A 23,650-nucleotide genomic window follows, 5' to 3' on the forward strand; every position below is an offset into this window, starting at 1 on the left:
ATATTCTAAATAGCTCCCACTCCCCTTACTATGGCTCTAAATATGGGGCATTCAGTGATGCCAGCTGTCTGGACAGACCAGGAAGAGCCTGACACCTGCTTAAAAAAAACCCTCTAAAGTAAAATGGGATTGGAATAGCTCTTGTATCTTGACTTTTATCTTTAGAAGTCTCCATACCATATACATAGATAAGCTGCGGACATGTGGACTGCAATGTTAGCACAGAAAACTAGGTTTGTGTTCCTATTGGGATTTTTTTAATGTCAGTGGCAATTATGGGATATGAAGTATGTTATTTGATTACCCTGTGCAAATTCACCAGGAAAAATTCAGACTTGCTGTGAGCAGCCCTAGTGACAAACTGTTGTGTAAGGTAATTGAGGGGAAAGTGGATTAAATTGGATATGTGGTAAAGAAGCAAGGCACACTGTCCAATCTGGCACGCAATGCGTTTTGCCAAGGAATGGAATTTACACGCAGAGGAGAGTGTGCAGCAGGAACGCAACTCACCTCTGTAGCCAATAAAAGGTGGGGCTCGCTTTACTCGATAGCTAGGCTCCCAGAGATCAGACTTTTACTGCTGTCAGGACACGTCACTTTCGCCCCTGGCGCACAAACGGACACAACCACCCCGGCTCACCCCCGTGCGCAGCCACAGGCAGGAGCGAGCACTCAGGGCGGCCGAAGGCGGCGGCGAGGCGCCGCTGACAACGTGTCGATGCTGTTTACAAAGCGTAACCTCAGCAGCGAGCGTCGCTCCCCGGCAATCGCGGCCTGCCCCGGCCGCCGTGAACACGCACATAGGGAAAAACGGGGGCTGGGGACTCCAGCCCAGCTGTCGGGGCGGAGCTGCGCCCAGCGGAGCAGCAGCCCCGGGGCGAGCGCTGGAGGAAGCGCTGCTAGGGGCTGCCGCGGAGGACAAGCCCCCGGGAGGGGGGATCTCCCAGGCCCTCCGCGGCTCCCTCTGAGGCCCGGGCCGGGCCGCCGCGGGAGGCGCTGACGCACACCCGCCGCAGCGGGCCGGGCACCAGCAGGAGACGCACCTACATGCTCATTTGCATACGGCGCCCGTTAATTTACCCTCATTCGCAAGTAGCTTCTGGCACAGAGTCCGCGCGGAACGTGGCAGCCGTGACCCCACCCCTGCGTTGGGCGTGGCCCCCTGCAGCTGCTCTGTTGGGCTGGGGCTGGCAGCACGCACCATATGCGAGGTAAACGGGGGGGGGGGCCGAAAGGCCTGCACATAGGCTGTCCCATGGGGAGACACCCCCTGCTCTGAACTCGGGCCCGTCCCACCCGGATCTCCCGGATGTAGCCCCTATTCCCTTCCGGTCGGGTCAGCCTTGTGCTTCCGGGTAACGGGGACGCCGGACGCTAAGGTGGGGAGTCCGAGGCGGGACCTGGGCCCTGGTAAGTGCTGGGAGCGGCGTCTCCTTCCTCTTCTCCCGGCCCCTCCCGCGCGGCGCTACACCGCCCGCCCCGTGCCCGCTTGGCACCCGCTGCGGCCGGAGGCTTCCCACGGGAGCTCCCTGCTGCCCGCCCGCCGGGAGAGGGAGCGAGGCGCTGAGCTGCGCCCGGGCCGCGGCCCTGGCAGAAGCCCCCCGAGTACATCGCGGCCAGTCGCGCGGGGAGGTTTCACTGGCTGGACCCTCTGTGCCCGCCCCGTATTGAAAACATCTGGCTCAGACCCCGCGACATCACAGGGGTAGCTTAAAACCCGTGAGGTTTAGCGAGAACCCCAGGGGAGCTGGAGCAATCTGTGCAGTGGGGCTGGCAGTGAGCCATGGACCCGAACCCTAAACCCTGCGTGTGATGGAAACCACCCCACGTCCGGAGTGCTGCGGCGTCCCTAGTGCCACCCCTATGGGTAACGTAGGGCAGGGGTTTCTCTGCTGCCTTCTGCTCACTGCACCTTTAGAGGGCGCTTGGGGCCATGGTTTTCTCTACTGCCCTGAGCAGCAGTAATTTGCTTTTTTTAACGGAAGCTGAGATTCTCCTGTAATAACCTGACTCCGGGAGCTGGGGTTTTAAATAAAACACCAAATATTGCTAGAGTTGGCCACATTGTGGTTCGGCATATCACTGACTTGTTCACTAATTGAGAGGTGGTTGATATGCTTCCTCAAGCGCTGGTCATTGAAGGACAATCTTTGTTCTAACAAAAAGGGATTGAAAGAGAGACATATATCCCTTCCCAAAGCTAATCTTGCTGACTCCACATGCTCTCAGTCCTTACTCTCAAACAGTGAGGCTCACAGTTGTGGCACACAGTGTGATGCTGTGCTGTGTTGGGGTAAGCACATTTTTAACTTTCAGAAGTCATCTCAGAAAGCCATGCACATGTGCACCTGCAGTTGCAAATGAACCTGCACTGTGTATTAGGTTGCCTAGCAAAGAAGAGTATTTTGACTTGATTTTGGTTTTCTGATATTTTTCAGGATTGCACTTGTACATAAGCCACTATATTCAGTCTTTTGAATAAAATCTATAATAAATGCTGAACATCATAATCTTCTTAGTTCCCTGGCACTAAATTTTATGATTAAAAACAGGAAAATGAAAGATTTTTATTATTACAGTAGATTCATTTTTGGACCTGTTAACCCTGAAATATTTATCTTAGCCCGATTGTGCCTGTGTTTTTAAGGTGCATAAGTTTGTTCATGCTGTGCGATCCCTTTGGCGTTAGATCACCTGATGCAGAGAGTAGTTTTAATCCAGTATTAATTTGTTGTCATAAGCTTATATCGTGATCATAGCAGTTTTTCCTCCTTTTGAGAATTTTTAAATGATTTAAATTTGCATGAACTTTTAATTTAACTATTTCTATAAAGTTGCATTTAAGTGATGCTATCAACATCTTGCATTGTTTCCTCATCCCTTCAAGGTCTCCGGGAATTTAAATGGATTAAATAAATTTCCAAGTCTATCTCCTTGTAGCACCGTCTCAAGAGCTTACATGACATAATCATTCACTTATAGTATTCATATATATGTCCTTTTGAAAAGTAGATAAGTATTATCCTAACTTTATATTTGCAGACAGAACGGGCTTGTTTACACAGGGTTTTAGTCCACAATAACTTTTCTTAGTGTGCATTCAGGTGACTTGTGTCCATACAACACAATTCTTCAAAGTATACTAATTGGCCAGTTAATAATTCTGTAATTCACTTTGAAAGTATATTAAGTTCATTGTGTATTGAGTTAGTGTGGAGTAATGTGTGCGCTCTGCCCATTTCCACTAGCTTGGCAGTCTGCAAACTGCTATCCCACATTGCTTTGCGTGATGCCAGGGCAGGTTTGTCTCTTTACCTGTGTGCCCTCCACTGCTCTGAGATCATGTTGACTGAATGTCACATAGCATGGATGTTTTGCTCTAATCTCCTACCATCTTAACAGCCGAACACTAAGTACTAATGACCTGCATTAAAACAGCTATGAATGGAATCATAGAAGTGTAGGACTGGAAGGGACCTCAATAGCTCATCTAGTCCAGTCCCCTGTGTGATGGGTTCTTCCCCCACCCCCACTCTGAGGGGCCACCTGACGTACTGGGGTACCACTGAGCCTGCCTGTTCCACCAGCCTGGGCTCCCTTACGCTGTCCTGCTGAGCTGGGCCCTCAAGCCTCCTCCGGCACACACAGGTAGGGATGCACCCAGCTGCAGAAAGGCACAAACACTGAAATCAGCTCTGCGTGGGAAGGCTTCAGCTAAGGAATTGCCCAGCACTCAAGTGCACACCTGCTCTAGAGTGTAAACTCAAAATTATATTGTCTTGTGCTGCACAGAGAATTATACAGCATAAGCTCATGAAACTCGCCCCCTCCCTCAATGTGGAGGAAGCACAGCTCTTCCCACCCCCCACCCCCACCCCGTTATGAATTCCACTAACTGGTTTTAGAGAAAACAAAAACAAGTGAATTAACTACAAAAGATAGATTTTAAGTGATTATAAGGGATTGCAAACAGATCAAAGCAGGGCAAATAAAACTAACTAAGCATAATACACTAAAGAAACTGGTTACAAGTAGTAATTTCTCACATTAAATGTTGTTTTAGGCGTTTCTTTCACAAGCCAGACACCGCCTGGGCTCATCTCTTCTCCTCCCCCCCCCCTCCCCTTTTGTCCTTGTTTCTTAGATGTTTTCAGCAGTCATCCTGAGTGGGTATTCGGTGAAGAATGAACACTGATTAAGTCACTCCCCTGTCTTAAATAGGTTTTACATATGGCGGGAACGCTTTGTTTGCCAGTGAGGTTCCCACCCCCCTCAGAGGAAAAATATTGGTATTCTATGGTGGAGTCAGTACCAGGTGACATGATCACATGTCAAAGCAGCCATGAGTCAAAAGCCATTTGTAGCATCCCAGGCAGCTTCTCAGGAAGGTGGGAGATTAACATCTTCAAAGTCCTATTGTTCTCCCTAATGGCCCATCCAAACTGATTGCACTCTGACTCATGGGCATTCCCCAGGTGTAAGCCCACTTGTAATTGTTACATAGTCAATATTCCTAACTTCAGATACAGAAATGATACATGCATACAAATAGGATAATCATATTCAGTACCTCATAACCTTTCCAATTATAGAGCCATCTTGCAAAACCTACATCTTAGATATGCTATAATCCATATTATAACAATATTTCTATGAAGAATATGGGGCATAGTGTCACACCCTGCACTCAAGGCAGGACTAAGCAATAACTAGACCACCTATCAGGAATGTTCTTAAAAACCTCCAATAACACAGATTCCACAACCTCGGCAATTTGTTACAGTGCTTAACTACCCTGAGAGTTAGATAGTGTTTCCTAATGTCCAGCCTAAACCTCCATTGCTCCAATTTTTGCTCATTGCTTCTTGTCCTATCCTCGGAGGTTAAGGAGAACAATTTTTCTCCCTCCCTCCTTGTAGCAACCTTTTATGTACTTGAAAACTGTTATGTCCCCCCTCAGTCTTCTCTTCTCCAGACTAAGCGCAAACAGGTTTTTTTTCAATCTTTCCTCATAGGTTATATTTTCTTGCCCTTTAATAATTTTTGTTCTCCTCCTCTGGACTTTCTCCGATTTGTCCACATCTTTCCTGAAATTTGGCACCCAGAATGTGACACAATACTCCAGGTTAAGCCTTATCAGTGTAGAATAGTGTGGAAGAATTATTTCTCGTTTCTTGCATACAACCCTCCTGCTGAGACATCCCAGAATGATTTTTTTTTTAACAGTGTTACATTGTTGACTCATATTTAGCTTGTGATCCACTATAACCCCCAGATCCCTTTCCGCAGTACTCCTTCCTAGGCAGTCGTTTCCCATTCTGTGTACTATGCATTTGTCCTTATTGAATTTCATCCTGTTTACTTCAGACCATTTCTCCAGTTTGTCCAGATCATTTTGAATTTTAATTCTATCTCCAAAGCACTTGTAACCGCTTTCAGCGTGGTGTCATTCACAAACTTTGTAAGTGTACTCTCTATGCCATTATCTAAATCAGTAATACTCAGACTGAGGTGCTCGCAAGCCGCAAGTGGCTGTGTCTCCCCTGTGGCTCTTTGCAGCACATGATATTAAAACACTGATTTAATTATTAACCAATCAGGATGCTTTTACTACGTTATTAACCAATTGTATTTGATAAAATAAGTATACATTTTGCTGTGAGAGTACAGTAAATGAAACCGTGAATTCACACTACTATGGCTCTTCTGGGTAATATTGATCATTGGTTTGCTCCTTAACCACTGAGCTCTGAGTATCACTGATTTAAATCATTTGTGAAGATATTGAACAGAACTGGACCCAGGATGGATCCTTGTGGGATCCCACTCAATATGCCCTTCCAGCTTGACTGTGAACCACTTGTAACTACTCTATCAGAACAGTTTTTTCCACCTTATAGTAGCACCATCTAGTCTATATTTCCCTAGCTTGTTTATGGGAATTAAGCAAGAGTAAAACTTATGAAAATGAACCACTTCATGTTCTTAGGAATTAATTTCCAATTTAAAGATCTCTTAATGTAAACTGCTTTAAAATCAGAATGCACTAGAAACTGGAAAACCATGAGTTTAAAACAAGACAATTTTGTGCATGTCAGATGAGAATTTTAGAGTACAGATTCTGTCTATTAGAATCATAGAATTTAAAGATGGAAAAGACCTACTAAATCATCCAGGTCATCTTCCTGCTGATGTAAGATTGCACTATAGGGAACATTTTCTTGTGTTATGCATGGATGTTAAAGGTAACATGGCACTTTTTGAGAGAGAGAGAGAGAGAGAGAGAGTGTGTGTGTGTTTTCCCTGGTATCCTAGCCAAAATTCCCCCTCTCCTTGCCACTGTTGAGCAATGTGATATGTACTGTCTGCTGAGTGCTCCATGCCAAAGGTTGCCGCATTTCAGTGGTTTTGTGTTGTATTTAGCATATGAAGCCCTTTGTGGCGAGTTTTCTGAATAGAAGGCAGTATATAGCATGTTTTTTTTTTTTTTTAATTATGTACAAACTTAATGTCTGCAAAATTGGTTTTAAAATGTGCTTTGAACAATGATCTGCATGTAGTTTCACAGAATTTTTCAGATTTAATCAAGTTACATCAGTCTTAAATTAACTTATACACACACACACTTTATATATATGAATATAAAAGTGGTGAGTATGAATGCAATTTTTGTGTGTGTGTGTGTGTGTGTACATATAATATATATTCATACATACTTGGGATTTTTTGTGCAATTCCTGGCATAGCAAGATTAGACACTACTCCTATGTTTCATCCTGGTGTAGTTTGATATTTATTTTTCTTCCCCCATCTAAATAATAGGACTTGATCATGGAAACATTCCCTGATCTCAACTAGCATTGTACATGTAAGTTTCAAAGAAAGTCTTTTTGGTGATATTCATATATGTTTCTTTTCACTAGATATGGATAACAGACGTGATGAGAAATGTGGAACACCATGCGCTACATCACAAGAAGAGATGAAAGTCAGAGGTGGGAGTCATGAAATCAAACTCTAGTCTAGGACAGTGGTCTCCAAACTTTTTTGACTGCACCCCTAGCAGTAAAATTTTTTTGAGCACGCACCCCCTGCCGCGCCGCAGGACCGTCTCTACCATTTTTGCCGCCCCAAGCAACAAAAAAAAGGGCGCTCAGACTCCCGCCCGAACTGCCGAACCAAAACAAACAAACAAAAATAAGCCCACCCGAACTGCCAAAGCGGCACTGCTTTGGTGGCACTCCTCCTGCCACGCACCCCGAAGGATCCTCTTGTGCCTACCCCACTTTGGAGACCACTGGTCTAGGACAATAGCTGCTGCAGAAAGACTCTCTTGTATTATTTGCATACTATGTTTTGCATGAGTAAAAATGTTTGATTGCATTGCTTAGCCTTGTCATTAGCTAAATTATGTTGGAAATGACAGAAGGCAAGGACAATGGTTTTATTTTTTTAATTGATTCACCAAAGCTTGTCTTAAATTTTAATTTCTATAAAAATGTGTTTTCTGAGCTTAAGTTATTAGCTTGTGTGTTCTCACTATTTGAAACCTAATGAACCAGACCTTGTGTTCTCCTAAGGGAAAGACAAGAGAAAGCGAAAACGCAGCAGAAGCAGATCATCGTCCATTTCATCAACATCATCTGCTAGTACTACTACTACATCCTCCTCATGCTCTTCATCAAGATCTTCCTCCTCTTCAAGCAGCAGAAGCAGTTCAAGTGGCAGAGGTAAGTTGTCATTACTGCACTTGAGTGTGTATTTACTCGTTCTAACAGTGCTGCTACACACACTTACTTTAATGTAGCTTAATTACCAGGAAATAATTGTACAAGTCAGTGCACAACTTTTGCTGTCTGTTTCTTCAGACTGTTTTCATGTAACCACTTCCTGTAGCTACTCAAGCGCCTCTTTACACACTGCATGTGCTGTCATTTAAATTAACTAATCAGCATTAGAAATTCTTTTCACTCAAAGCAACAAGTAAGATCTCAAATAACATTGTGTACATTTAAAAGGTTTTAAAACAAAACAGTTGAATTTTTTTCTACTTTGCCTGCTGGTCCAGACCAAGGTAAAGTTTTTTGGTTTAATCTGAATTTTGGTCTCAATCCTGCAAACGCTTAAAGGTGTGAAGTTTACTCATAGGACTAGTCCCACTGAAGTCAATGGGACTGCACTCATGATTAAAGTTGTGGCTCGAAAGCTTGTCTATCTCACCAACAAAAGTTTGTCCAATAAAATATATTACCTCATTCCCCTTGTCTTTATGATTAAAGTTAAGCAGATATGTAAATATTCTTTGACTAGGTGTCCCTATGGGTGCTCCACTTTAGGTGTCTGTGTGCCTGCGTGCTTTCAATCAGAGATCGTTGGTAGTAATGTCTGTGGGGTCCACATCTGCACCATGTGCATCCCTGTGCTCCCATCCAAGAGCATATAGAGGAGGGTGGACCCGCCACTGTTCCAGTTCCTTCTCAGCAACCTGCAACTAGAGATGCAGCATTGCGGTATCCGTTAGCTTCAAAGTTTTAGCTAGCTGACTTATTTTAGTCTTACCTCCTTTTAATATATTTTATTAATTTCCCAAACATGCTGTGTACTTTTGGGGGTCCCCCCACACTCCTTTCACACCTGACCTTGGCCTCTCTTTGTCTTCCACCTTCTCTGTTGCGGGGTGTGCCCAAAATCTCAGGCTGCAAACCCTGCGAGACCTGTAATAGGTCTTTTTGCCTTAATGATGGACATTCCAGCTCTCTCAGAGTCACGTGTTCCATCTAAGTGCAAGGTCTGCACTGGTTTTAAGAGCAGGTCTAGGAATCTGAGGGATAACAGGCTCAATCTTCTCCTCATGAAGCATTCCTTGAAACCTGCTATCACTTCAGGCCACCTTGGATATTGGCCTCAGACAACCTGAGTGCCCTGGCAACTTTCACAGCTCTGACTCCAACAAGCGGAGACCTGGGAACAGCTTCAGAGGGTCTAAGAAGAGGGAGAAGTCGTCCCCGAAATCAGGTGGCAAGTATACCTTGCGTCTGGTATGAGTACTGCTGTGGTTCCTACATCCTCAAAGATTATCTGCAGCATGGTGCTCTCTGAGAAATCTCTCAGCAAACAGCCTCACTGGACACTGACACGGGTACCCATCTCAGAGTCCTCCAGTCACCAGGGACTCCTTGAAGAAACTGTCTTTGACCATGACCCACTTCTACAGGTAATGGGCGAAAGGACCATATGGATCGTCCAGCTGTACCATCCCTGATAACATCAGCTTCATCCTAACCAGCCACATGGTGCCCTACTTTGTTGGTACCAACTAGGTTCCTTTTGCAAGAGGATCTTTGAGTTTTGGAAGAACCTGTATCGCATCTACTGAGATGTACGAAGAGAGATCTTCTGAAAGTACTGATGTATAGCTCTCCTGCCCCAGAGTGTCACCACACCTGTAGGCCTTGTCTACATTACACAGTTTTGTCGTCAAAAGGCAGCTTTCATCGGCAAAACGATGGCAATGCTCCTCCCTCCGATTTAACTCTCCTGCTACGCCGACGACATAAAACCACCTCGACAAGAAGCATAGAGCAATGCAGTGCCAGTGTGGACACTGTGCTTGCTTATGTTGCTCTAATTGGTCTCCAGGAGGTGTCCCACAATGTGCATCATGACCGCTCTGGTCAGCAGTTTGAACTTTGCTGACCTGCAGGTCTGCAGGCATACGCTCCTCTCTCTTTTAAAGCCCCAGGAATTTTTGAAATTCCTGTTCCTGTTTAGTCGGCGTGGACAGCTCACATAGCAAATGCACAGCTGACCATGCTGACTTTCTGCAGCAAATGCACTCCTGCCTGGAGTACACTCGAGTTGTTGGGTTTGTGGGGCAAGGAGGCTGAGGAGGGTGGAACTTTGATACCTACGGGCAGATTGCTCGTGACCTGCAGGAGAAGGGGCACAAAAGGGATGTGCACTGGTGCCATGCTAAGATCAAGGAGCTGAGGCAGGTGTACCCGAAGGCAAGGGCGACCAACCGTCGCTCTGGTGTGGCGCTGAAGACATGCCACTTCTACCAGGAGCTGCACGCCATCCTCAGTGGTGACCCTACCTCCACCACCAAGAGTCCCTTGGATACTTCGGGGGAGACTGGAGGCAGCAGCCAGCAGAGTCAACCCTGGGGATAAAGTGGTGGACAAGGAAGTGGAGTTGGAGGAGGATGTGGGACATGCGACAGGGTCGTCTGATGGCCTGGCGAGCCGAGCCAGGACCTCTTTTTGACTCCGGAGGAGTCTAGCCAGTCCAAGCACTCCAGCTGTGGCATGCCTGATGCAGGAAAGGGGAGCTCTGGTAAGTACTCATTTTGCTTTGATACTGCATGGTGACAGGAGATTGAGCTCTGCTTTATTTTGTTACATGATAAAAGTGGGATAAGGGATAGAAATTAACACTAGGTACTCTTTGCATCTGCTTCTCATTACCCTGTGCAGCTATGCAGTGGGGGCCCTGCGAAAAAGTTTGTTAATGCACACCAGGATGTCCCGGGAATCCTCCATAGTGATTTCTAGGAGACTTTCCTGGAGGTACTCTGCAATCCTCTGCCGAAGATTCCTCGGCAGAACTGCTTTGTTTCTTCCCCCGCTGTAGGAAACTTTGCCACACCAATCGGCAATTACTTCTCCAGGAATCAAAGCAAGCCACAGGCGAGCAGCATACGGACCCGGTCAGAAGCTGCATGCATGCAGGAGATGCACCCTTGCATCCTTGGTTACCCTCAGGAATGAGATATCAGCTTTGATCACCCCCGCCTGTGAAAAATAGTGCCAGTATTCAGAGTAGTGTTCCTAGGCGCTTGGAGTGATCCCCTTCGGAAACCACCTAGACCCTTTGTCCCATCTTGCCCCTTCCCTCTCCCTCCCTTCCAGGCCAAACTCACCATGTTTTGGGCTCTCGCTGTGCTGTGTACTTGCTAAGGGAAAGTGAGAAAGAGGTGTATGTAACTGTTATGATTCAAGGCTGTGAGTGCACTCACAATACTACCTCTGTTTATTGTTTCTTTTGCTTCTGCAGATGTGCCCTTGAGGGCCACCTCCTACGCACCGGCGGAGCGCCTCCATCAGATAAGGAGGCGAACCAGGAGGAGTAAGGAGGACATATTTAGAGAACTGCTGCAATCAACTGATGCTGCAGACAGCGAGAGCAGAGCTTGGAGAGAGACGATCAATGAAAAGCTCAGAATGGATAGCCAGGAGAGGAGACGGGGGCAGGAGCGAATGATAAAGCTGATGGAGGACCAAACAGAGATGCTGAGGTCCCTGATTGCACTGCAGGCAGAGCACATCCGTGCTCAACTTCCCCTGTAGCCTGTACAGAACTGCATTCCATACCATCCCCAAACTCCCCACTCACATTCCTTGCATGTTCCCAGCCCGTCGCAGTACCCCTTGCCTTTGACCCATAGGGACACGTTTCATAATGACAACTGGACTTGCACACAGCTGTGAGAGCCTCATTTGAGACAGTACTCCTCAGGGTCATGTCCCTTGTAGGAAATGGAAATCTGTGTATTGCTGTTTAATAAAAATGTAGACTTAGAAATAAAAGGAATCTTTTTGTGTCCTGCATGCAGTAGTTGCTGCTGAAATTCTTATACAGTGGCAATCGTCATATTTGCAGACTACAATTAGTGCTTTGGCAGCAGTCATTACAAGGATCATTCAAGGCAGCAAGTAAACAATGCCTGGCTGAATGCATTAAAGAAAGACACATTACTGGGGCTCATTGTCAAAATGCTGCTTCAAAGCCTCCCCCATTCAAGCAGCCCCCTGTTGAGCCCCTCTGATAGTCCTGGTATCTAGCTGCTCAAAATGAGCCACCGGGCAGTCTACCTAAATGCTCCTCTCTTGGGTAACTTTTCTCCATTGCTTATGTTATGCAGAGCACAGCAGGCTGCTATGACCAGGAGAATGTTTTCCTCGTTGAGATCTAATCTGCCAAAAAGGCTGCACCAGCGACCCTTTAATCTGCCAAAGGCACATTCAGTGGTCATTCTGCACCTGCTGAACCTGTTGAAGCGTTCCTTGCTGCTCTCAAGGTTTCCAGTGTAAGGCTTCATGAGCCACAGGAGTAAGGGGTAGGCTGGGTCTCCCAGGATCATTATGGGCACTATCCACATCCCTTATTGGAATCTTCTGGTCTGGAAAGAAAGTCCCTGCTTGCAGCTTTCGATACAGGCCAGAGTTCCTGAAGATGCATGTGTCATGCACCTTTCCTGACCACCCCACATTGATATCAGTGAAACTACTCCTGTGATCGACCAGCGCGTGCAATACCGTAGAGAAGTAACCCTTTCTGTTGGTGTAATCTCACAAGATGGTCTGGAGCCGAAATTGGGATATGCGTGCCATTTATCACCCCGCCGCAGTTAGGGAATCCCATTGCTGCAAAGCCATCCACTATTTCCCAAACATTGCCCAGAGTCTCAGTACTCAGGTACAGACCAGCTGTAGACATTTTGACATCTATGAGCAGATTGCCCTGGGGATGTAGGACAAGGGGTAAGACAGGGATCAGCAGCGGTGCTGTGTGAAAGCAAAGGAGCTGCATCAGGCATATCAGAAGGCCAGAGAGGCCAACAATCGATCTGGTGCCAAGACACAGATCTGCAGCTTTTACAAAGAGCTACGGGCTATATCTTGGGGACACCTCATCACGACCCTGCACACCACCATGGATTCCTTGGAGGACCTCGAGTCACAGGCCCCTGCCACAAACACTGAGGAGGAGGGTAGGGGATGTGACCAGGGGTTGCAAGCCAGGCCCTGTTTGAGACTCTGCTGCAGTCCAGTCAGTCGAGCACAGGTGAGCTTGATGCAGGGGACGGAACCTCGGGTAAGTGTAAATTTATTTCCCATTACAGTGGCACCCCCAGTTTAGCAGGAGACTGCTGTTGACTTCTTGTTAATTTACTCAGACTAGAAGAGGTAAAGGTACAACAATGAGAGGTCGAATTATTTGTTTTTCATTCTCCTCTTTTGGCAGGGGATGGGGAGACACGCAGAGCAGTTTGTTTATGTACACAAGGATGTCCCTTGAATCCTCCTGAGAGATCTTGATGAAACGTTTGTAGTGGTACTCTGCAATCTGCTGCCAAAGCTTTCTAGGGATGGCAGCCTTATTTCTTCCTCCATAGTTGGACACTTTCCTATGCCAGTCAGTGATAACTTTGGCAGGTACCATTGCAGTACACAGGCTAGCAGCATACAGGCAAGAGCAGATTGAGGATACCAGCAGCAACTGTGCTCTCTGGCTTTGTCGCCCTCAGGAGTGAGATCAGCTAAAATCACCACTGCTTGTGGAAAATGGTGCCAGTCTTCAGAGCCATTGTCCTATACTCCCATATAGTTTCATGCAACGAAGCAATTCCCTCCTCATTTCCCTTACCCCGTTAGGCCATACTCCCCATGGCTGGTGCTCTGAGTGGGGCCGTGCACAAGCGCTCCAAAGCAGAAGTGTCAATAAGTGTTTAAAACTTTAGGGGAGCGAGGGGAAGGGAGTTCTGAATTTTAACTTGTGCTTGCTTTTATGACTATACTGACATATAAACCCTGTATTTTGTCTGCTGCTACTGCTGTTGTGACCTTGAGGGGTTCCCTCCTGTGACGCAACAGGGAGCGGGGCGGATTTGACCTGGGACTGTTGCAGGGGAGTTACATTGGGGATGGGGGACTTCCCTTGAAGGAAGGTACCTGAGCCAGGAGGGGGTTGGAAGAAGTGACACCTTCTGGCCAGGAGACTGGACAAAGGAGAGGAGAAGCTGGGGGGAGGGGGAAGAAAGCTGCTGAAGGAGTTTTTTGGTTTGTTTTTGTGCTGGGTGGTGGAACGCAAGGAACCCCAAGGCTGGGGTCTAAGCTCCCTGCCCCCCAGAATAACTTAACTGAGGGGTCCTGGTTGTACCTACAAGCTCTGTTTTAGACTGCATTCCTTTTGTCCAATAAACCTTCCATTTTACTGGCTGGCTGAGAGTCACGGTGAATCCCAGAAAGAGGGGTGCAGGGCCCTGACTCCCCGACACTTCGTGGCACCTCCACACCTGCAAAATGCCTGAGCCAAATGATGAGAAAGAAGAGGACTCAGGATGACGTATTCAGTAAGACCCTGCAAGCCAGGGCTGCATCGGGCCATGAAGAGTGGGCTTGGAGGGCAAATATCATAGACTTTAGGGAGAGGGAAAGAGCTGACAGGCGAAAGGCCGAGGAGGCCCATCAGAAAATGAAGAGGGAGACACAGATGCTCTGGCAGCAAACACAGATGCTGTAGACTCTTGTGGACCTCCACATTCAAGAATCCTAGGTTTGCCTTCCTTTGCAGTCCATGGAGAACTGCAGCATAGCGCCTCCCTACACGCTCCCTCAGCATTTCACATGGCATTGGGGCCGCATCTCTACTCCACACTGCGGGGACAGTAAGGACAATCACAGCTTCACATACATGAACGATGGCTCTCACAGGTGAGAGTATGTGTAGCTAAAATGGACATGAATGTTCCTTCCTGTTCTTTACACTCTGTCCTATTTTTATTAAGGTTTTAATGTATTTACTTGTACAGGATTTTTTTTAAAATGTTTTCGTTAGTCAATAAAACTCTATTGTTTGAAAATGATTTATCTTTATTAGTTTCTGACTGATGCTGCATAATGCCTGGTGGCAGTGAAAGTAGTTTTACTGTACCCTCGTACGCAACCCATTGAATCAGTGACACGGTGTAATAATCATAAACGTACAGCAAGCATCTCCCCATTAGTAGGTGCATTGTCAATGTTCTGTTCGTAGATGTGCAGCAAGCACCACACAGTTGCTAACAGGCTCCCAAACAGCAGGGCCAGGTAGACACGGTACACCACAACCCAGTGCTGTGGCAGACTGAGACTTATAAGTGTTCACAGCCTTCCTAAGCTGTATAGCTCTATGTTGATCTCTTCTGATAGTCTTTGTGTCTAGCTGTTCAAACTCAGCAGACACCATTCCACCGCCGCTCTCCACCCCGGCAGCATCTTTTCCCCCTTTGCCTCTCAGATATTATGTAGGATACAACAGGCAGCTATAACCATTGAGATATTTTTCAATCGTTCAGTCTACCAAAACCATATTTAACTGTCATTCTGCACCTGCTGAGCCAGTAGTTGAATCTTTCTTTGGTGCTGTCGGTGGCCGGTGTACGGCTTCATGAGCCAGGGAAGTAAGGGATTGGCTAGGTCATCCAGGATGACTATTGGCATTTCAACATCGCCAATGGTCATCCAGTGGTCAGGAAGGAAGGTCCCTGCTTGTAGTTTTCTGAACAGTCCTGTGTTTTTAACGATGCAAAGGTCGTTTATCCTCCATGACCAGCCAACAACACCCATGAAGCATCCTGGTGATTCACCAGCGCTTTCATAACTATAGAAAAATAGCCCTTTCGGTTGATGTATTCTGTGCCAAGGTGGTCTGGTGCCAAAATAGGGATATGTGTGCTGTCTGTCTCTCCACCGTAGTTCGGGAACTCTGTTGCTGCAAATCCATCCACTATGTCCTGCACATTGCCAAGAATCACAGTCCTGCTTATCAAGAGATGATTAATGGCCCTGCACACTTGCATGACAACGGACCCCACAGTTTTCCAACTTCAAAATGACTTTCCACTGACCAGTAGCAATCTGGTGTTGAAGGTTTCCACAGTGCAATCCCCACTTGTTTTTCCACTGACGGTGCAGCTCTCATTTTGATGCACCTGCGTTGAAGGCTGGGGCAAGCTCAGCGCGCAGATCCAGGAATGTGGCCTTGTGCAGCTGAAAGTTCTGTGGCCACTGCTCATCCTAAGCCTTCGTTATGAAGCAGTCTCACCAGTCTGTGCTCGTTTCTTAGGCCCAGAAGCAGCACTCTGCTGTTTGCAGCTGTTCTATGAATGCTACCAACAATCTTGAATGGATTCTCCCTATGTCCCACGGGTAATCTACCCTCCAGGAAATCATCACATTCCAAGCGGCTCTGCAAATACCAGAGGATTGTGCATCTTGTGCTGCAATGCTTATGACAATAGTGCAGAGCTGTGCAGACTCCATGCATCTGTCAGAGATGACAGACAGCGACAAGTCCCATGCAGGTTTGTGAGATTCTCAAGATAGGTGTGAAAATTATTGGATGGAGATGGCATTATGGGATGGAGAAAACTGCTTGATGGGAACTTGATGCTGCAGTCCCAGTCATGCCCTTGTGCCACTTGTTTCTGCCTCCCCATGCATTGCCAATACTTCTCCAAAGACAGTGCACTGAACGGTGTCGAGTTGCACACTGGGATACCTACTCATGGTGCACTGTACTCTACATCGAAACAAGCACTCCCAGTGAGTATGTACACTGCCAACTTTACACTAAGTGCGGTGGCTTTATGCTGTTATAACTTGAGGCGGCAAAAGTCTGTAGCGTAGACATGCATAAAGATTTTAATGACACCTATGGGAACTCCCTGTCTTCCTGCCTCTTTTACAAGGAATTTGACCTTGGGACAGGGTGTACCTACCCTGCACCAGCCCCACAAGGGTTAACTGTGCTTTGCAGGCTGAGGAAGCCCTGCCCCTCTGACTCTGCTGGGCATGCTCAGCCTGGAGGCAGAGTATAAAAAGAAGCAGCCCAACTCGCCTCTGTCCCGGCTCCGCGTCACGTCTGTGCAATGCACAGCGAATGCCTACTCAAGTCTCTGGCGGGAGGCTAGTGCACTTATTCCTGTTGCCTGAAGTTCCTGTCTCTAATCACTTGTCGTGTCGGGCAGGCTGCTGAAAGGGGAGGGTGTGTAGACTGCAGGCTCTCTCCAGGGAGCTGCTACAGGTTCCGACTATAAGCCACAGGACGCAGAGTTCCAGACGGACTCCAGGCTGCCTGACGAGCCCGGAGAAGAGACCGTGCTAGCAGGAGCTACTCCACCCGAGGACCCCAGAGACCCAGGGGAACGTGGCGCATCGCCGAGGGAGAAAGAATAGGAAGTAGTCTAGGGGACTTAGACTCTTCTCCAGTGAGTGAACCGGGGAACCAGTCAGCATGTTGTGGAAGGATCACCACTGACTCGGTGGTGAGCACCCCCACCACCGCCAGGGTCCTGGGCTGCGACTCAGAGGAGCAGCGAGAGTCTGAGTTCCCCTACCCTGGGCGCTGCCCCCTCCCCCCCCGACTGGTACCCCACTTCCCCAGCAGACCAATAGGCCACACAATCCCTATTGTTAGGTGGGCTACTCTTGACTGTGGCCATTGGGCCATGCTGCCCTGGGCAGAAGGGCTGCTTTATTGACACTGGGCACTAGGCCATACTACCACATCCGATAGTCTGGGTGACAAACAAGGGACCTAATGGGCTGCTATACGTTTTTTTCCTCTTCTTCTTGCCATACGTGACCTGGCACCCGTGACGGGGTGTACATACCCCGCAACAGACCTGTAATGAGCGCTGAGCCCACAGTGGTGTATGACAATCTGCTGAGCAGGGATGGCACCCTTATAACTTCCCAGCCACAGGTGCCGCCTGAAGTGACCCTGGTGCTGTGGCCAGTAACCAAAGAGGCAATGCCACCAGAGCAACTAGAGCACAGCTGGGTCTGTACTCGAAAGAGCTGTTTGGAGATGACCTTGGGAAGCAGCTGCCTACAGAACCTGCAGCAGAGCAAGTGCCAGAGCCTAGTAAGTTTCTGCTGCCATGTTTTCTGCTGTGAATGTATGGATGGGAGGGATTTCCAGCTTATGGCCCTGTGAAGTTATTAATATAAGCCAGGGGTTTAGTATGCCTCTGTTCAGTGCGGAACCCACACCATTCCCCTAACATCCTCCACCCTCCTTTCCTCCAGCACCACGTGGGATTCAAAATGGACCCCACAAAATGAGGAAGAAAAGTTAAGCAGTTATCATGAAACATAGACCAGTTACTTGCTGATTGTTACGAATATAGGTGGCGGCTCCACAAATAGCCTCATGTACTCTTCTTGTGTAATACAACACAGCTTATAAATAGGCCACACCTGTACTGGCCTGGACTGCCTGTAAACTGAGTCTCAAAAAACCCTGGCTGTTCAAACAAAACCAGTGTGTGTATTTAGTTCATAGCTGCCTTAAATATGAATCCAAATTACAGCAGAGGATGGCTGTCTGTGTGTGTTAGGAGTCCCTGCGGCTGGCAATCAGCCAGGTCTGTTCGTGGACACAGGGTGCTTGTAAGGAGGCTGCACTACATCTCCGTGCTAAATCAGCATCTTTCTGAGGAATTTTCACTCGTTACTGGCTGGTGACAAATGTGAACTTCTCACAGATTAGGAACTCCAGATGGTTACGTTCCAGGGTGGGTGTGCTTATTAGGGCTACCTCTGTAACTCACGAGCCTTCTCTGTAACACTTCCTGGGAGTACCCAAGGTTGTGAGGCACCTCGCTACCACCTGGCCTTAGCACGAGGAAGCCTTGTCTATGCCTGCTGGGGGTCAGTTCCCCAACACCACCAGTCTCTGGCAACACAAGCACTGCCTTCCAAGCCTCCACAGGCCCTGCTCTCTGTAGACAGGTTACTGATAGGCACGCTCCAAACCCGAGCCCTCCGAACATCCGCCTATAGGGTCCGGCCCCTGTTCCACTGGACCCCCAAAGGAACAATACACCACAGCTTACCAGCTCCACTTAACACCCAGGACTTAGATTTGTTTATAGAGAAAGCTAGTATTGGTTTATTTAACAAAGAACCGATTCAAATGATTAGAAGCAGAAATATTGGAAACAAAGTGTTCCATATAAAATAAAACTATAATGAGCATATTAGAGCCCAAATTTAACTAATAAGACATTGTCATGTTATAAGAGCAAAAGTTCAATCAAGGCAATGAACACTAGCATATTGAACAGACAAATGTAACCTGTGTATTCATCCACCCCTGTCCAGTTGTGACCTGCACATATAAAATGCATCAGAAAGGCCAAGGACAACAGAGGGACAGGGGATACCCAGAAATAGCTGTCCGTGTCATTTGGCAGCATGCATCTTCCACTGTTTTGGCACCGAGTTTGGTTATTGTGTTGTACGTTTTGATTGCTGCTAGTCAGCTTTTCTGGTTCTTACTTTGGTACATACTAACTACATGTTTAAAATAAAGTGTTGAATTTGCACACAAGACTGCAGTACAAGTTTTATTATATGTAGTGTTAAAGGTGGCACAAACTTTAATAAATGTCATCACATACCCATTCTCAATAAACCACAGCAGAGGCCTGCCTGCCGCTTCTGGGCCATATGGCAGCTTGTAGGTTCATAATGCTTCACACCAGGCTGCTCTCCTGATGCCTCCAACCCTGGCCCAGAACTATCTACACTCCAATAAGCACAGCCACTCCAAAGCTGTCTATCCCTCTGAGAGTTCTCAACTCTCTCAGTTGATGGAAGGATCCCCACAAGGTTGGCATGGGAGTCTCATTTTTGTGTTCACCACCCACAAAGACCATCACTACAGCCGCCTCCCTAGTAAGCTGGGGAGCTCATCTCCAGAACCTCATGGAACAAGGCAGATGGACACCTCAGGAGTCTTCTCTTCCCATCAGTCAGAGCAGTTTGGTAGGCATGCATCCACTTTCTACTCAAGATCAAGAATCACTTGGTCAGAGTCATCATGAACAGCAGAGTAACCATGTGCTATAAGAACCTCTAAGGAAGAACAAGATCCCAGTCCTTGTGCGCAGAGGCAATACAGACTTTGGAACTGGTGCATAACACACCAAATTGACATACCATCAGCATGTCTGCCAGGTCTGCACAACACCATAGCAAACACACTGACCAGACATTTTTTGCCAGGACCACGAATGGTGATCCTATCCAATGAAAGATTTTTCTTGCCTGGGGATTCCCAGGGATAGACCTCTTTCCAACACTGTTCAACACAGCATACCAGCAGTTCTGCTCCGGGAGAGGATGTAGCTGCAACTCTTTAGGAGATGCCTCCCTCACCGCACCCATTGGCCTGGAACTCTGTTCTGTGCCTGTCCCCTAATGCCATTGTGCCTTAAGTTCCCAAACAAAGTAAAGCAAGAGAAAGCAGTCATCATCTCCTGAGCACCAACCTGGCTGAGGCAGGTATGGTTCCTGGACCCGATTTGCCTGCCTCTGTGGCTACCTCTTTGCTTGCCTCTGACCACAGACCTACTGACCTCAGGATTGGGCACAATAGTCACCCCAGTCTACCCACACTACATTTCAAGACCTGGCTCCTCGATGGCCCTTGGGCATAGTAGCGTGTTCTTTCAAAGTACAGAATGTGCTGTTTGAATAGTAGAAAACCCTCCACAAGAAAGACTTACTTGCAAAAGTGGAAGCAGTTCTATTCCTGGTGCACCCAGCAGGTATTATTATCACTCTCTGAGTCACACCTCATTCACTGAGTTTAAAAACCCTGGGTTTGTCACTGAGCTCCATCAACGTCCACCTGACTGCTACTACAGCTTTTCACTTACCTGTTTCGGGGTTTTCAGTATTCGTGCACCCAACTTTAACCGACCTTTTTCCTCACAACAGAGACCCTACTCCACCAGGGGACCTTAATCTAGTTCTCAATGCTTGAGGAAACCACCCTTCAAGCTCATAGCGAGTTGTTCTCTCATATGTAAAATGGGGATGATCCCACCCTCTCACTTCACAGAGATGCTAAACTATTAATGTTTGCAAAGCACTAAGATATTGTAGTGATTAGTGCCATAGAAAAGCCCAGGAGGAAATTAAGAGCAGGATTTGAATAGTGTGGAGTAAACAAGGCCTAGGGCCACACATTGAACAAGGATAAAACAAAATAATGCATCACTGCCCATTCATTGAGCACTGTCCATCCTGTGCACTGAATGCGTCCTGTGGAAAAAATAATGTAATTATATAATTAAAGACTGTATCAATGCACAGGGGGTCCAAAATACTGGAATTTCTTAACTTTTGAGCGCTTTACACTGCAACGTTAACATTCTTTTAATATAGCCTTTTTATTTACTAGTCTAAAGAAGTTATAGAGCTAATCGCTTAGTTTTAGTCATTATAATCTGTTCTCTGGAGTATCAGCTTGGCAACCCCTTACACAAAGTCAAAACATTTTCACAACTCTCCTACGTATCCTAGAAAAACAAAAATAAAAAATGAATCCGTGATAACAACAAGGCCATATAATTTGTGTGTGTTTTGAGTGGTTGACAGGATACTTGACTTTGAAGGGGAAGAGAGGGGCGAGTGTGGAAGTGAGGTTGTCTTTGCTTTAGATTGTAATAAAATTTTCCATTGGCTCATGACCCTTGTAACTTCATTTTGTAACCACTGGGAGTCACATACCCATCAGTTGAGAAACACTGATCTAGGTATTATGTTGGATAGGTTCATAATTTGTGACAGTAGCTGCAGAAACAGATAGTGTTTGTTTGAAATAATATAAATATATTGATGCAAGGTTTCAGAGTAATCACTGGTGGTGAATTACGGATTTATAATGTTGATATTCTACCACAAGGTGGCAGCAAACTGAGTTTGTGTTTTGCGTCATTTTGTGTCAAGGTTCATATATTTTAGCCAAACTTAAGTATTCTTTTCTTACTCACACTTGCAACACTGTCTCTTTCCTGCTGTACTAATTTCAGTGTTTTAATCTGTAAAATAACCCATATTTTTAAAATTGTAAATTAGACTCCTTTTTTTTTCCTTAGATTCTCCCAAGTCTAAATCAAAGAAAAGGAAAAAAGAAAAACGCAACAAAAAGGTAAATATTTGCTGACAGAAATAAATAGCAATCCAGGCAAAAAACATTTAGATGCTACTGTATTCTGGTGTGATTAAAACTCACCTGGGAATCAAAATAAGGAACATAATTGTTCATTTAAAAGGAGACATTTCTGTGGTGATATTAAATGAATTGAAATTAAAATGTACAAATTGACTGTTTCAGAGGAGAAATTAAATGGAGCTTCTTCTAGTAGTGTCTGGAATGGGTGCAGGTAGAATTTAAGACACTCTGTGAGAGGAATTGGGGACCCTGGTATGAATTATATTACTGACCTGCTGTCTCTGTCTATGCAATCACTGCACTACCGGTACGAAACTTCTTGTTATACACCTTGGGGACCTTGTGTGACTGGTGCTGTATAAAACAGCTTCCAATTCTACTGTGGTAGCTTTGCTGCAATAAAAATGCCATAATGGGATGATGAGTGAAGACCGTTGCATCTAGTCTGCATTTCTGCAACCAACTCCATCATTTGGCAGCACAAAAAGGAATGAATTCACCATTATGTTTAGAAATGTATTAGCTTCAGTTCCACCAAATGTTTGTGGACATCAGAAACAAAGGATAACTTTTTGAAAGTAATGTGGAACAGACTACAGATTTTCCTAAATTCTGTTTAAGCTTAATAAGCTTGTCGTATCCATCAAGAAAATATAAGCAGGTTAGATATAACAATGTAATCTGCATTTTTACACTGTCTTATACTTTTTATTTCTATCACTTTCTGCTCAGGGATTTCAGATATTTAGTGAGGCAGGGAGGACCAGACCCCCAGAAACGGGGTCAGGGAACCCACCACCACTTCTGTTTCCTGGGATCATGGGGGTCACTAGGCCTTAACAAACATCAACCTCTTTGCTGCCCCACCCCATTAATACATCTCCCAGAGTTGGTCCAGGCGTGGGGAGCTATGGCAAAAGTGACTTCCAGGACAGTAGCAGGAAATTTGTGAGTTCATACATATTTGGGTTGTGTTTTTTTCTCTTGTGCTTCTGTGAGAAGTATGAGCTTTGCATACGTGTCTTGTACTTGTAGAAGAGGAAAAAAGAGAACAAGCTGAAGAAAAAGAAAGAAAAGAAAAAAAAGAGAGAGAAACCAGGACCTGTCCAGCTTTCCAAGGTACATACGCTGATGTCTGTTTAATAGTGCTCTGTTACACCTCCCATTCCTCCCCATGCACAAGTGTTTATGAAATAAAAGGCCCACCGGGAACTGGAATACAGTTGGCCACAGCATGCCTAGCTTCTGCTCTCCAGGACAGGGAAGTTAGCGTCTGATCCCTGCATGATGATAAAATGTGCTTATTAATATAATGTTGTTTAGAAAAGTGTGAGCATATTTTTATTTTTTGAAATGTATCACAGTGCATGATCTCGTTTTAGTACCTTAAAGACAAAAAGAAGACTGAAAACTACAGTATGATAACAGGGAAAAAAATTAAGATGAAAATAAAGAAGACTAAAAAGGATAAAGAGGTAAATGGCTGAAAATGGTCTGTATGTCCCAAAAGAGGGAGTACAGTATCTTTTTCTATTTTCCCAGATCACTTGCATTGTGTAGATGAGCTGATTGTACTTTTAAGAGCATTAAATTGAGTGCAATTTTTTATGTAGTTATGGGGTCACCAGAGAGAGACTAGATTTTAGTCCCTTGGGCATAACATAATTTTATGATGTGTGCATGGACTATTCTGATATTCAGACATGTAAAGGGTGCCTATCTAACTTAAGTAAGGAGACCTGAGTTCGCTACGGTTTTCTCGTAACCGGTTCATGGTTTTCTCCATTGGTGTGATTTATAGTTGGTTTTACTTTTAACTCTTCTATGAAAGAGGAAGAACTGCCACCTTCCCAGT

At 46.1% G+C, this 23,650-nt stretch overlaps 1 protein-coding gene across 2 annotated transcripts in view; it reads left to right on the forward strand.

The window, feature by feature from the left end:
• The first annotated feature begins 1,245 nt into the window (after window positions 1–1,245).
• LOC117874436 (protein AF-9-like) overlaps window positions 1,246–23,650 on the forward strand; it is a 24,451-nt gene continuing 2,046 nt past the window's right edge. Inside the window, exons 1-6 of one of the 2 annotated variants that reach the window (XM_034764554.1) lie at window positions 1,246–1,410; window positions 6,924–6,995; window positions 7,581–7,730; window positions 21,719–21,771; window positions 22,831–22,914; window positions 23,178–23,270. In XM_034764554.1, coding sequence (XP_034620445.1) covers window positions 6,926–6,995; window positions 7,581–7,730; window positions 21,719–21,771; window positions 22,831–22,914; window positions 23,178–23,270 — 450 coding nt within the window. In that variant the 5' untranslated portion in view covers window positions 1,246–1,410; window positions 6,924–6,925. Of the gene's footprint in view, window positions 1,411–3,248; window positions 3,410–6,923; window positions 6,996–7,580; window positions 7,731–11,055; window positions 11,589–21,718; window positions 21,772–22,830; window positions 22,915–23,177; window positions 23,271–23,650 lie in introns of those variants that run through there. The other variant, XM_034764553.1, reaches the window with a different exon arrangement.

The sequence above is a fragment of the Trachemys scripta genome, chromosome 3 (genome assembly GCF_013100865.1).
Source record: "Trachemys scripta elegans isolate TJP31775 chromosome 3, CAS_Tse_1.0, whole genome shotgun sequence".
NCBI classification, from domain to species: domain Eukaryota; kingdom Metazoa; phylum Chordata; order Testudines; family Emydidae; genus Trachemys; species Trachemys scripta.